The sequence below is a fragment of the Opisthocomus hoazin genome, chromosome 4, assembly GCF_030867145.1.
Source record: "Opisthocomus hoazin isolate bOpiHoa1 chromosome 4, bOpiHoa1.hap1, whole genome shotgun sequence".
In the NCBI taxonomy this organism is placed as follows: Eukaryota; Metazoa; Chordata; class Aves; order Opisthocomiformes; family Opisthocomidae; genus Opisthocomus; species Opisthocomus hoazin.
In genome coordinates this window covers 37,335,416-37,350,331 of record NC_134417.1, presented here as the reverse complement: position 1 = coordinate 37,350,331, position 14,916 = coordinate 37,335,416, and the positions used below count along the sequence as shown (strand labels likewise).

Below are 14,916 nucleotides of genomic sequence, written 5' to 3'. Positions count from 1 at the left end.
ATGTGCTTGGCCTTTGTCTAGCTTCTCTGTGGACTAGCTCATGGGAAATTTGATACTGGGCGGTAGTTGGCTAGAACCAATGTATCCAGGGTGGGTTTCCTTTCGGTAGATAAACAGAGCACGTGTATCTCCAGGAACAGGAGTTTGGCATCTCCTGCCAGCGCCCAATTCACTTATGGTGATCCAAGGTGGTTCTTTTTATTACAGAGGTTCAATACTCTACATAAGCAAACTCTTTGTATTTTCCAGCCTATCGGTGACCAATGTACATCTTCAACTGCAGTATTTCAGATGACTTACCTAGCTGTCTCTTTGCATGAGTTTGTACTGTTCCCTTTACTATCTAGAAGCATGGGTTAAAGAACTGTGTAGCCTGTTTCTGCACTCTGCTTTGGTCGTGTAATATCAGTGTATGATGAACTGAAGTTCGTGAATGTTGATAGTTCTACTGCAGTTGTATCTCTTTCAGTGTCAGTGAAATCTCTTTTGTCTTCACTCATTCTCTTCTTGTGGCAGAATCTTCAGTTTTGTTTAACAACTACATTTGATAGTATTTGCGGCTGAAGTGCAGGTTTGGATTGTTTTTTGAGACTGTTAGGGACAAGAAAGCCTGATCTCTGCTTCAGCCTGTATTCCTGACAACAGTACTTGCAGATTTGCCTTAGCATTTAGGATGCCGTTTATTTTAGTTTTGTGCTTGATTCATATACAAATACCAAGAAGTATGGAATTTTGGCCCTAAATCTGAGTTTCACTTAACCGTGACGAACAGTGAGTCCTTAATCTAACAAGTTTTCAGTAGTAGCTTTCTCTTATCGATGGAATAGTTGACAAGTGGGATTTTCCTTGTAATCACAGGAAGCTGTACTGGAGGGACCAGTACTGTATTGCTATAATAATCTTGCTCTCACATCTTGTACGTGTCAAAGCAAATTGAGCTGATAGAAGTTGGTTTCTTACAGCTTCTTGTGCTAGTGGTGCTTTGCATCTGGTAACCCCCATCACGGCAGCTGATGATTATCTAGTACAAAGTTAACACTTCACTGCTGCTACTGTGCTATACAAATCCTGTGCGCAAGGGAGAAGAGGTTTGGCAAGATGAAGAGCTGACAACTCAAGGCGGAGAATTTGCTTCTATCATTATCTGTATTTTTATGGCCACAGATGTTTTTAATTGATGGGACCATTAGTCATGATGACAAAATTATTATATTCTTGTGCTATTATTGTCCTATTGAATAACCCACTTAAGGACAAATATAAAAGCTGTATTATTTTTTTTCCATCATTATAAAATATTATTGTGTCATAGCATGAAAAAGACTCTTCACAGATTAAAGTTGTATTTTAAATGCTATCATCGTATTTGAAAACTGAAATGACCAAGAATAAGGTTGGGATTTGAAAACTGAAATGACCAAGAATAAGGTTGGGATCCCATTCAAGTAATTCATTACACAGAGTCAGGGATCCTGAATCACTTTTCCAAAAGGTTAGGTCTGAGTTCAGTACCTGAGTGATTTTCTCACATGTGCTTTCTAGTTGCCTTCAGTGGAAGTTTGCTTGAATAAGAAGTAATAGCTGAGAACAGAGCTCAGTAAACATTATCCATCTCAACGCAATAACAAATTCCTTATTGCTCTCTAAGGAAATGGGTTTGAATCTTCTAAACTGCTTGTTCTAGCATGTAGTGGTAGGATTCTTTCTGTCCTGCTTTGTCATACAGATGCTTCAAGGAATGGATTACTGTTGGAGTGTAAATTTCTGATTTGCGAAAATACCATTTCATATGTCCCCCATTCTTCAAAAAGGATCCTAATTTTGGGGATTTATATTTATAGTGGCTTCAGCTTTAATGTTCGTTATTGTAGCAGTCTCTGTTTGACATACACTTCACATGATTTTAGTCTTCACAGTTGCGGGAGTTCCATTGTAAAAACGATGCCATTGGTGTCCTCCAACTATTGTTCCAACATTGCCACCTTAAGAAAAAACAAAACAAAACAACTTCTAAATGTTCTCTTGGTGCAGGCAAAGCTGTTCTGCCTTTTGCTTTCATTTCAGCCTGGAGGCATACATGGGTTTTAAAATCTGTCACATAGTCTGATTGATCACTTTCCAGGAAAACGCGATTCAAGTCTGTTTTAAAATAGATTCATAATGGATTAACCAGAGTTGCCACATAAAGAAGAAACATTTTATTCAGAGGAGCTGATACGCTCTGTTTAGCAGTAAAACCTCTTGAATAGCTCCAGCATTCACTAACTACACAAGCACAAAAACTAGACATGAAACAGGAAGGAGAATTTCAGTCCAAGATGTAGTAATTTTATGTTCTTCAGATTGCTGTATCAATAAGTGAAGTATGTCTAAAAAGCAGGTCTCAGTAGATATATCAGAAGTACAAGCCTCTGGAAATACAGCATGTAATAGTGTTAAGTCAACAGGAAGGTGAAAACCTGATGTTGTTGAAGTCAGTGGAAATTTTGCTGTTGACTTCCAGGCTCCGAAATTTTACACAGTTTTAGAAGTGTAACTTTATGAGGTTATAGTTTTAAATTCAAGCAGGATTGATTCAGTAGTTGGTAGGAAGATACACTGAGTTTCTGTTGAGGATTTTTGATAAACATCTAGAAAAAGAAGCCTTATCTATTCTGAGAACGGTGTCAAAGATTGTCATTTTACATGATCTTGGTATATTTGGGCAGTTTTGCCCTTCTAGAATGGCTGAAGTTGCTTACTTCAGAACCATATGCTGTGTGTCGCATGTATGTATATGTATTTCTCTATAATTTCATCCTGGTCAGTTGTGTCATAAAGGTAAAGGAAATAGCACTCTCAGTAAACCAAAAATGCTTTAGAAAAAGAAAGAGATTGAAGTATGACAATTATTCTTGTCTCATTTGTAGGCTACCCTAGTGAAAAAGACAAAGAAAATGCTGAGGAACTGCTTTCTGGAAATTAGACCCCTTTTTGGCACAGCATTTTGGATATCTCAGCTCTAAGTCAGATTTGAAAATGTAAGTCGTATACATGTTCTCCAATTACTTTTAATAAAACACTGAGCTAAATCAGTTTGCAAACAAACACTCAAACATTGCCGTTAACTTACAGAAAATAATACTTTCTGCTCATATCCAGCAGTGTTCCCAGCTGTTTGATCAATTTTTAAATGTAATTATGCCATGGAGTTGTACATTAAAGAGTAAGAGTACATGGGACTTACAGGAAAACATTAAAAGTCCTATGTATTTAGCCGTTCTTCAAAGTAAGTAATTTACAGTGCTTGGAAAAAATAGGGCCTTGTTTACTTACAAGGTCATTTAGCAGCCAAATAAATGACACATTTTCTCAGTGCAACTTGCCTCCAAATGGGAATGAAACCCATCTCAGAGGCAGCGTACATACCCAGGAACCTAGCATCTCTGCTGTGATAGTTAACTGTACCATTTTCTTGGTATGGCCTGTTTGCCTGATGTTCACTGACACGTGTTGGTAATTTAGCAGAGACCATTGCTTTTGCCAAATACAGGATAGACACTTTCTGCTCATTCACCTCAGCCTTGTGTTACAGCCACCTTTTAGCTTAAACTTAGCAGCTCCTGTTTGCTGCTCAGTTAAGTGGGAGAAGCCCTCTGTTTATTCTGTGTAAGTTTGCAACGTAACAGTAAATAATTCTGCAAGTAACTTGCTCAACAGGACGTGTAGAGATATGTGCTCACATCAGCTGAGGTAGGAGCAATCCTGTCGCTGCCTTGGTGATTACCTAAAGGCAGTTAACTGTGCTGTAGGTTGACTTCCAGAAAAAAATCATTGGTATAGACTGATTCTGAAGATGATATTACGTTATTTTGCCAGGTTACTGTGCTTTGCAATTTAGGTGTTGCATTTAGGCTCTAAAGAAATTATGGTATAAATAAATGATGTAGAGTCAGGCAGTAACAGCCGTTAATTGAAACTGTAAATGCTTTTGCCATATTATGACACTATTACAAAGTTCCACCTGAACACGAGGAAGAACTTCTTCACTCTGAGGTTGACGGAGCACTGGAGCAGGCTGCCCAGGGAGGTTGTGGAGTCTCCTTCTCTGGAGATATTCAAGACCCGCCTGGACAAGGTCCTGTGCAGCAAGATGTAGATGACCCTGCTTCAGCAGGGGGGTTGGACTTGGTGACCCACAGAGGTCCCTTCCAACCCTGACCAGTCTGTGGTTCTGTGCCACAGTAATGTTCATATCTTGCAACGCTGCATTGTCCTTTACTTATCTCTTACGCTAATGTAAGCTGTTGTAATTCCTTTTGTTTAGAACAGGATATGAAAACAGAGCAGATGAATGACACCATATTTGTTCTAACCGTTCTTGGATAGCCAGGATTATAATTCTTGAAGTCTTGATGTGGTTTGAGAAGTCAACTGAAAAAGAAGGAATTATGGCAATAGATGTAGCTGATAGGCTGGACGCTTGTGTGCCTGGCACGAGTTTGGGTTCTTATGCCTTCACAGTTTGACTTCATTTTCTTCTTCATGAGGGAAATGATTTCAGTTACAGATTTGGTCTTTCATATTTTTGCTTAGGGAGTTTACCATATAAAAGAAAATTCTTCTGTGTGTTTTCAGTTTGCTGTAAGAATGAAAACATTTTGGTATTCTGGAGATTTGCAGTGTGCACTAATTAAAATCCTTTTCTCAACTTTTTCTTGTACTAAATGAAACCCTAATTTTTTACACCCTTTAAGGATTGTTTCTGAAAGCCTAATTTACCGGGACCTGTAGTATTATGTTGCTATTCAAAAGGTAAAATCAAGAGCTTATTCACAGTGTTTTCCATGATCTGTTTCCCAGGCTTAGTTTTTCAAATAAAGTTTCCTTTAAAAAATACCTTTCTGTCTTGCAGTTCAATTTCCTGTAGTACTGGTTATGCTGAGAATCACAAGCAAAGTATTTTCAGAAAGTTTGTGGATCGTGATGTGCAACCTAAGCTGGGAGGGGCAGAGGAAAAGGAGGGAGGGCGAAGGTTCCTTCCGTTGTTAAAAGTGATTGTCCTGGTGTGATGGAAATTGCAGTCACCTGCCTGGCAGTGGAAAATCTTTAGCTGTAAGGAAATCTACAGCATCGTCACTTCATTATAGTTGCGAGCAACCTCATGCTGGACAGCAGCTTTGATGAGCCTGATAAGGGCAGGGCTATTGAAACAGCAGAAGTGCTTGGGGGAACATAGCTATAAACTATACAGATCTTCTTGGTGAGGCTACTGCATAGATTATGCTCTTGCAAAGTGTACTTGAAGCAGATCTGGGACTGAGGAACCTGGAGCTGTAGGTTTTTACCAGTCTAGGGTAACTTCAGAGGTAATACCAGGTTATTACAGAATCAGAATCACAGAATGGTCGGGATTGGAAGGGACCTCTGTGGGTCATCTAGTCCAACCCTCCTGCCGAAGCAGGGTCACCTACAGCAGGCTGCACAGGACCTTGTCCAGGCAGGTCTTGAATATCTCCAGAGAAGGAGACTCCACAACCTCCCTGGGCAGCCTGTGCCACGGCTCCGTCACCCTCAGAGGGAAGAAGTTCTTCCTCATGTTCAGCTGGAACTTCCTCTGCCTCAGTTTGTGCCCATTGCCCCTTGTCCTGTCACTGGGCACCACTGAAAAGAGCTTGGCCCCATCCTCCTGACACCCACCCTTCAGATATTTGTAGGCATTTATAAGGTCCCCTCTCAGCCTTCTCTTCTTCAGGCTGAACAAGCCCAGCTCCCTCAGCCTCTCCTCGTAGGGGAGATGTTCCAGTCAAACTGAATCATTAACTTCCCTCCATCTCAATTGCCCATCTTTAAATTACTTGCTTTGTCGTGCTGCAGTTCTACAGTTATTTTTTATATGTTTTGTAAGGGTCTCTTAGGTTCTTTTCCCTAAAATTGTATACAATATGCAGCAAATAGTGTCTCATTTGGTTTTTAAACATAAAGAGGATTTCTTCATGCCATGTAAACTTTCAAACTACCAGGCAAGCAAAGATGATAGATGTTTCTTTTTACCTATATTGGTGCATCTTTCTCCTTTCTTCTCCTAATTATTCCTTAGAAACATCTGGTAACTTTCTGCCTTTTAGCCGAACACCTGCATGCCAGCTGAGCACCCCAACTCATAAACCCCACTACTTCTTAGAATCATAGGTTGGAAAAGACCTCTAAGATCATCAAGTCCAACCATCTGCCCAACACCACCATGGCTGCTAATCCGTATCCCGAAGTGCCACATCTACACGTTTTTTAAACACCTCCAGGTATGGTGACTCAACCACCTCCCTGGGCAGCCTGTTCCAATACCTGACCACTCTTTCAGTAAAGAAATTTTTCCTAATATCTAATCTAAACCTTCCCTGATGCAACTTGAGGCCATTGCCTCTGGTCCTATCACTAGTTACCTGGGAGAAGAGACCAACACCTGCCTCACTACAGCCTCTTTTCAGGTAGTTGTAGGGAGCAATAAAGTCCCCCCTCAGCCTCTTCTTCTCCAGACGAAACAGCCTCAGCTCCCTAAGACAGTCCTCATAAGACTTGTTCTCGAGACCCCTCACCAGCCTTGTTTCCCTGAACCACTTAAGGTATTAGCTTATTAAAGTACTAGCTTATTAAATCCCTGGTACTTAGGTGTAGTACAAGTGAAATAAAGTATTAAACAGACAAAGAAATGTTTAGTGTTCCTGCTTATCTTTATCCTCTTGGTTTCACTTTTTAAAAAGCCGTTCTATCTGCTTTTCTGGGTGATTAGTTAGCCCAGGATAAGCTTAACTCAGAAGATGTTTTTGAAAATCTCCAAATGAGCTGAAAAATCCGTACACAAATAGAAAATTTAGTTTAAAAATATGTCAGGCCAGTGAGTGAAGTTTTATCTTTGGCACTTTCTGGTCATCTTCTGTGATGCCACAATGGGGACTAAAGTCTACACAAAGAGGATGAGTCAAAGAACACTTTTCTCAAGCTAGGAACCTTGTTTTACATAATAGATGTAACACAGGAAAGAACACTGTACTTAAATATTCATAAACTGATTAAAAGATGTAATAATTAAAATAAAATTTTAAAAAAGGCTTTGTGTGCTTGCAAGCTTGTCTATTTTTTTCTAGCTATATCGGTTGAGCTAGTAAAAGATACTGCCTGTCTTTCCAAATTCTGCTGCATGTGATAATTACTGTAAGTTCCAGGTTCTTCATTGTTATTCTGAGAACATGTTATAGTCTGAGGCAGTGTTTCTGACGTTGAATCTCATTAGGGTAATAGAAATCTCTTTTGTTCCAGTCCGCTAGTTTGTCAAACAGGGTTGATAGCGTTTCCAGTTGAACTTCACCTGGCTGACTGTTCCACGTGTATGCTCCCTGGAGATTTTTTTTATCCTGCCACTGTCCTGCTATTTGACAGGGATTGTTCAAGCTGTGACCTCTTCACTGCTCTCTTCTAGCCCTACCTTACATACCCTTTTTCTGCAGCTCTGAGCTCCAGCTGCCTCTGTGGAAGACTCGCAGCCCATTCCCACAGTCCTGGGACTGTTTTCCCCTCTAATCACCTGTGCATTTCCCAGCTGGACCGTTTACGTCAGTTCTGGCAGTCCCCTCTTGGCTGTGTTTGCTGATTCTGGTCTGAATTCTGATTGTGGGGTTTTTCCCCCCCTCCCTTGATATCATCTGAAGTCACGCTGCTAGAGGCTCTGTGGTGCTTTGTTTGTCTTTTGTTTTTCATAATTTGCCTTATTTGTCTTTTCTTTGTCTTACTTTCTCCTGCGTTATTTGTCCTTTTGGGCTGTACGAATAGGGATGTTACGCAGGAGAAGCAAAACTCGTTGGGCAGCAGCAGCATGAGATGGGAGGTGGTCAAATCGTGGGTGATGACAGTAGGTTTTGAAAGGGAAAATGTAGCTTGAATACCAGAAGAAGAGCTGTTGGATACCACCCATTACCCTGTGATTGAAGCCATAGGAGACTAAAATGAAACTGGGAAATCTTTAGCATGAGCAGCCCTGTAAGAAACAGACGGGCCTCAGTAAGTGAATGGCCGCGATGGCTGACCAGATTTCAAACACTTCTCATTCTTGTGATTCCAGGGGAGAGCCATGAAGGGGAAGGCGATAAGCTGGGAGGGCTGGTTTGTGCAGGGAAGGAACAGTAGAAAATGCAGCACGCTCAGCTGCTCGGAATAACCAGAAACTCACATCGGAAAAATCTCACACAGCACAGGGTTAAATCTGAGCCTGTAATTCTTAGAAAACTTGTTAGAATTCATATGAAAAAGCTTGAAGGACTGCATTTTAATTGACCTTGGATACACAGCAGGTCGTGGCCTTCTGGGGAATTAGAAGCAGAGCATTCAGCAGGGAACAATACGAGTTTAGGAGGTCAAGAGCTGATTCCTCATCATCAGTGCAAATGTTCTCATGTGTGTTTAATGTGAACTGGGAAACGCTTTGCGACATGTTGATCTGGAAGAAATTGGAGAGGAAGGCCTTAAGATATAGTTTTTGTGTTAAATATGATAGTTTGAATGCATTGTTTAGTACATTGTAAAATCATGAAAAGAAGTATGATAAAGGGCCAGACGTAGCCACCACTATATGCTTTTTGCTATAATGAGATCAATAAGCAGCTGAGGCAATGACCTTCCCAACATGTTGTTGAAAATTTAATTGTGAAGACACGGTTTCTAACTAACTTGTTTGACCAAAACAGGAAGGGAGGTGGGGGCAAAGAGTTTCCCACGTTAAATTTAGGAACAGTCAAAATAAAACGAATGCTAAAATTATCCAATTTACTCCAGGCTTTGTGAGGAAGAATGGGCAAGTAATTGTCAATTATGGAGTGGGATTGGAATGCAGGTTGTGGAGGCATAATTAATTGAGAGATACTTCATTTTGATTAGCGTGGCTTGAAAAAGTGCCATCTGAAGTGGGTTCAGGACTGCAGGGCAGTCTGCTGCAGATGAGCGAGGGACTGGCATGCAGCACTAACGAGGTTACGAGGTGGATTAGAATCTATCATGTTCCTGAAAATAAAAGAAAGGATAGTGTTACAATCAAGAGTTAGGTCTCTGTCCCGGGAAAGCTGGGGTTCCCAGCTTGTGCCATGCAATTCCCATGTGGCTTCTGGCATGGCGTTGGGGTCTGGGTAGCACGGCAGTCTGGGGGTATTCTTGCAGGGTATAAAGCAGCTCCCTTACCAGGATGGTTGCATTGGTGTTCCCCTCATCACGGTTCCAGGTTGGGCATCGGAGGAGAAGGGAAGAGAAGAGGATTAGGGGGTTTGTGACTGGTACTTCTCCACTTTCAAGTTCAGTAGGTGGAGCGGAGCTGGGAAGAGGTCAGGCTTGTCTTTGCTGTGTTTTGCCATCCTGCATGCTGACCCACCACCCCGGTTAAAGGGCTGCCAGTGGGCGGCTGTGGTTCAGCTCATGCCATAGCTCTTTCCCAGGGTTTCTGTAAAGCAGTGCACATGGCAGCTCACTCTGCTCTTCCATATCACTTCATTTCACTGTCTTTTCATAACCCTGACAGAAATATTTTGGAAAGGTAATACTTACATTATCTGAGGCTAGTTTATCTGATGCCAAGAATATTGAAATCTTTGGGTGAGAAAGTCAAAGTACAGTTATGAGTTTGCTTAAAATAAGCAATTTTTAGTTTAGCTGAGGGATTTTCACCTTGTTTTCATTTTGATTAATTTATGAATTTGAGAACTGAGACTTTGAGGAGGGGATATACCCTCTTCCCGCGACGTTTGGAGATTTTAGGACTTCTTAGAGCAGGGGTCCAAACTGGAAAATGTGGTTGCTGTGAAGAGGCATCATTAGTGCAGTATGTGGAGGCAGGCTGCCTACCTTCCTGCATGAACCATTTTACCGCAAGCAGAATCCTGTTCTGACACACAGCTTTCAGCAAAAGCAGGCAACAACTGTTAGCCAGACATGAGTGTCTTTGGCATTCAGCAAATTACTCGCACATCAGACAGTGCTGATTACTACCGGAAAACAGTATAAATATCACATTTTATATTACACTTGTAAAATTGATTCTTTCCTCCTTTGCTGAGTTAGTATGCCAGAAACTATGTTAATTGTGTGATGGAGTTCAAGGAAGTAATTCTGGCTGCAAAATGACAAACAAGCGAAAGAAGAATACATGTGTCGTTATAACACATCTTGGCTGATTCCATTTCCACTGTCACCTGTTTGCATTGTTGCAACCCGTTTGTTCAAATAGTTTTAATACCTGCTGCATTCTGACTTCTGTAGTGATCAAATATGAATGAAATCTAGCATTATATATTGTCAATACTCTACCTTATTATAGCCTTTCCTTGCTTTTGTGAAGATATTCATAGAATTGTTAATCAAATGGCATTAAGTACCTAATCTTGATAAAGAATGTATGTCAGTGTTTTCATTTGAATAATACTTGCAAGGAGAGCCCTTTGAAAATTTCAGATGAATAGCCGATTTGCCAGATCATGGTATATTTCAAATCGAACTGTTTGGTAAATCTTTAGATAGAATAATCTGAAAAAGAAAAATTAAACACAGTATTCCTTTGCAGCCACTTAGAATGGGGCCGTTCAGAACTTTTTTGATCTTTCATCTCAAAGCAACATTTTGAGAGCAAGTTCATTTGTACTTTATCAGAACATGAATATCAGTACTTAGTTTCCAGATGAAATGAACATTTCATTTGACCCCAGAATTCATTCTTTTTGTCCTTTTGGCTTGAACTATGGTTTGAAAAAGGAACTATTTGTGGAAGGATAACATTGTTAAAAACACTCCTTTACTTGTAGAAGACTTAAAAATCTCCACATGTCCTGCTTTGAAAAAATAGAATTTAACTCGACTGATTTTAAAAATTTGTTTTCTGAAAATACAAGCTGGGTTCCAACGGCACATGTGAATAGCATAACTACTTCCAGTTCCCAGGAACGTTTTGCACCAATAAAGCTACTGACTTTCTTAGAAGTATTTGAATGATTAAGTCTCTTAAGCTTTTGTGTCCACTTAGAATGGCAGCAGAGGTTTTGTAGCTGTGCAGTGCCTGAAACAACATACTCCGGTATTTCTCTAAGCACAGCTGTACAATATATGATTTATCAGTGTTTATAATAATTAGGAGCTGAATTTAGCTCAAAACAACAACAACAAAAAAAAGGGTTGAGGGGAGTGACACTGTAAATCTTGATGCTGGATGTTCTTGTATTCTTTTCCTCATAACATCCAGTGGTACTTATGCAAGATTGAGACTCCTGGAAATTCTTGAAGGTTGAAAAAGAGGAAAGAAAAGGACAGGCAGCCACCTTGATGAGTCAAGTAGGTTTCGGAAAGCACCATTATAGATAAAATTATTCAAAGCCCAGAACAGAAATAAAGAATTGAAAAGAAAGAAATAAAGAAATGAAAATTAAATATCAAGGACATTGGGTTATAAATGTGTCCTTCACACTTGTCTTATTGGTTGTAGTACTACTGGGAAGATTCACACTTTCTGAAGGGACTGAGGGTTATGTGCGATAGCATATGAATAACCAGCTAAAAGATCATTGCAGCTGACAAGATCAACATCCTGCTGTAGATTTGTTCAAGTCTGTAGCTGAAAGCATGAGGCACGGGAAAGGTAGAATATCTTCCACTGCTTCAGGACTCAGGCCCTCCTTTAAAGCAGCTTCTCTGCCTTTGAAAGGAAAAGCTTCTGGATTGCTGAAGTAAGACACATCTTAAACCATATGAACCACTTTCCGTGCTGACAGAATTTAGTTAAAGCTCATTATGTAAAAAGGTGCTATAAGGAAACTTTATAGAGTGAATGCTCTTTATAAACTCGAAGCTAAGGTTCGGCCAGTTTCCATTTAATCCTCCAATATTGCCTGCAGCAGTCAAGTAAATTTCATAACAGACTCCCTCCCCCCAAATGAAAACCATGTGCCTGCTTCTACTCCTTTCCTCATACCCCCATTCAAACCTCTGCTCAGTGCTTTAAAGAACCTTGCAAGAATTCAGAGAATTAAAATAGCAGAGTTAGCACTGACTGTTATTAGTTAGGCCACATTAGCACAAGTGCCGTCCTTCCTAAACAAGCTGAATTACAGGCAAATTTACATGGATGTACGGCAATGGAAAGTGTTAAAAAGCATATATGTACATTCTCTATTTATGGAGCTTCAAAAATTGCATTAGGATTTTCTTTCTCTATAGTGAAATTACCTTAAGTAGAGAAGCAAACAGGCAAAGCAGCGTGATTTAATAAGTAGTTATTTTAGTTAAATTGATCTAGGGCAAGAAGAGAGGTCTTGATTTGGGGCTTTTTCTCATAGAATACTGGAATGCCACTGTTCTTAGAAAAAATGTATTAATTGCATATTGTCCAAGTAATCTCAGGTTGTTTTTTTTTTTTTCTGACTTATGTCATTGGAGACTTCTTCTCTAAGAGGAAAACGTTTCTGGAACAGCCATAGACTGTCTTCATGACCTTAGGATGCTAACGCATAAAAGTAACTACTGGGAGTCATTAGGAAGCAGGAGACGGGGGGACGTCTGCCCTTCCTCTAGATCCTCGTTCTGTCCCTCAGAGAGTGCCACCAGTGGCAGTCAGCCTCATCATTTCAGTGCTGCAGAACAACACAGGCATTTTATTGACTTCTCAGATTGCTGAGGGAGCAGCTACTATTTTTCTCAGAATGATGGCTCTACTAATACTTTTTCAAGGCTTAAATGCAACTTTAAAATACATTGTACGTAAAACTACATATCTGAAACTCTGCATACAAATAAAAGCAATTAAGTGTACAAGAGAAGAGTCTCAAGAAATTTTTAAGAGCGTTCCAGAAACAATTTTATGTCTGCTGGAACCCATTAATCAACAAGTATATTTAAACATGGTGGAGTTAAGCTCCTCTGCTCAGATTGCCAGCACATCCTGATGAGAAAGCAACTCTCATGTTTCTCTTTCATTATAACCAGAGTTTAAAATAAGACTGTGGCTCCACTAATAAGTTATGCCATAGCCTTCATGCCATGAGGACCATGCCTCTAGTGCTATACTTGCAGTCAGGTCTGTAGTGACAGTTACGAAGAAGTTTCTTCCATCATCATCAATAAACCTGAATATAATTCTTACCCTAAGATGTCAGTGCAAAGAAGAAGAAGATAGGATTGTGAAGCGTTTAAGGTTTCTCTAGCGATGCTGAAAGATTGGGGAAATGTTAAAAGCTGCAGATCAAATTCTGAAACTTCTATTCAGTGTCACAATAAATGGAAGTTGAAGCTAATAGAGGTAGATAATTTCTTTGATATTTTTTATTGGAACTGATTTTTTTAATAGATGTGAATTATGCTATTGAATTTTTGAGATGTAGCTAAAGTCCTTTATTTGTATTCTTTTTCTTCCTTGATAATATTATTAACAGTAATTTTAATTGCTGTTTTCTAGACTTCTGCCTTTGCATGCGTTAGAGTGTTTTGTTAATCCTTGTGATGATTTTGGGAAGCATTTTTAACACATATTTACAAAGTTAAAGGGAGAACTAACAGATCTCTATTGTCATTTGATCACAACTGTCAAATTTTAACATATGGTTTTCATGTTGTTCTCAAATTCATTTAAAAATCTTGGCATTAGCAAAAGAGGAAAAATACACTTCTAAAGACATCTCAGTACTGCACAGTAATATGAAGTTGATGAACTATTGCATGTTGTGTATTTTACTATATAAACATCTAATTTCAAAATACAGCAATAACATTTTTCTGGGTAATAATCCATGAAAAACAATACAGTTTTGTAAGTCTGAAAAATAAAACTGTACCATTTCTGCTGGTATGAAAGGAAAGAGCCTATTTTGCCTTTAGATTGGTTCCTCATAGAAAATTTGCTACGAGAACAAGGATTGGACGAAGGTGAGGTTCTTGAGGGGTTTCTGTGTTCTCTCTACTTGCAGTCCCAAATGATTCTGTGATTACATGTATTTTCTAAGATGAAATAGATGTTTTTTTAAAGCGCTAAAATGTTTTCAAGTGTGTTATTTTAATTGGAATTTGGAAGACCAGTTGTTTCTGAACTTAGTACCAGTTTCAAACTCTGACAGCTTTTGCAAACAGAAAAGTAGGAGAACTTCAGGAGAAAGGCTCAGGCAGAACCACATTAATCTAACATCACTAGCCTAGCACTAGGTGCAAAACATTCTGCATGCCCGAACGCTGTCTTTAGCATGTCACTTAAAACTTATACCTAAATAGATGAATGATAACAAACAAAATGTATTTACTACTCCAGTTTTCCAAGAGACAACCGTGAATGTTCATCTGGGATCCATCATTAACAGGCTAAAATGCAAAACCTGACTGAACAGCAGTAGCCCAGCACGTTTTGGATTTTGCTCTGACTCCTGTTTGCGTCAGTGGAAGCAGGATCTGTTGTCTTGCTAGCTAATCAACATACAGCCCCAGGTTACATTGCACAGCACCTTGTCCAGGTCCCCAGTTACATACTTCTCTTTGTATATATATATGTATTATTCCTACTTCATTACAGCGAACCTTTAAGCAGCTCTGGGTGCATTTACTTTCGCATTTTAGAGCTTTTGAAGCAAATCTCCATTTACTATGCTTTGGTTCACCTTGGGGAGCTACCTCGGATAGAGCAGACTGGATTCCTACTGCATCTGCTTTTCTCCCATAATAAACTGCAGCCAGAATTAGGCGTCTACAACTTAGTAATCAAAGACAAGGTAAATACAACCGAAATGTCTTGTAGTTACATTTGGGTATCAGTTACAGGTGTAGAATTTTTTTAATGATCTTTTTTGGGGTACCGTGTTCCTTAAATTTGAAAATTGCTCCGGCTTAGCATGGTTTACCTTCATGAAGCTCAGCAAAGACTTCATTGCCTTGAAT

The 14,916-nt window shown here is 39.6% G+C and overlaps 1 protein-coding gene across 4 annotated transcripts in view; it reads left to right on the top strand.

Moving 5' to 3' along the window:
• The window catches only part of SUGCT (succinyl-CoA:glutarate-CoA transferase), a 339,843-nt gene that overhangs the window by 253,873 nt on the left and 71,054 nt on the right, over positions 1–14,916 (top strand). Inside the window, exon 13 of one of the 4 annotated variants that reach the window (XM_075418585.1) lies at positions 2,910–3,020. The exons of the other annotated variants lie outside the window; for them this stretch is intronic. Within the exon in view, the coding sequence (XP_075274700.1) occupies positions 2,910–3,005 (96 nt within the window). The 3' untranslated portion in view covers positions 3,006–3,020. The remainder of the gene's footprint in view (positions 1–2,909; positions 3,021–14,916) is intronic. 4 annotated transcript variants of the gene reach the window in all.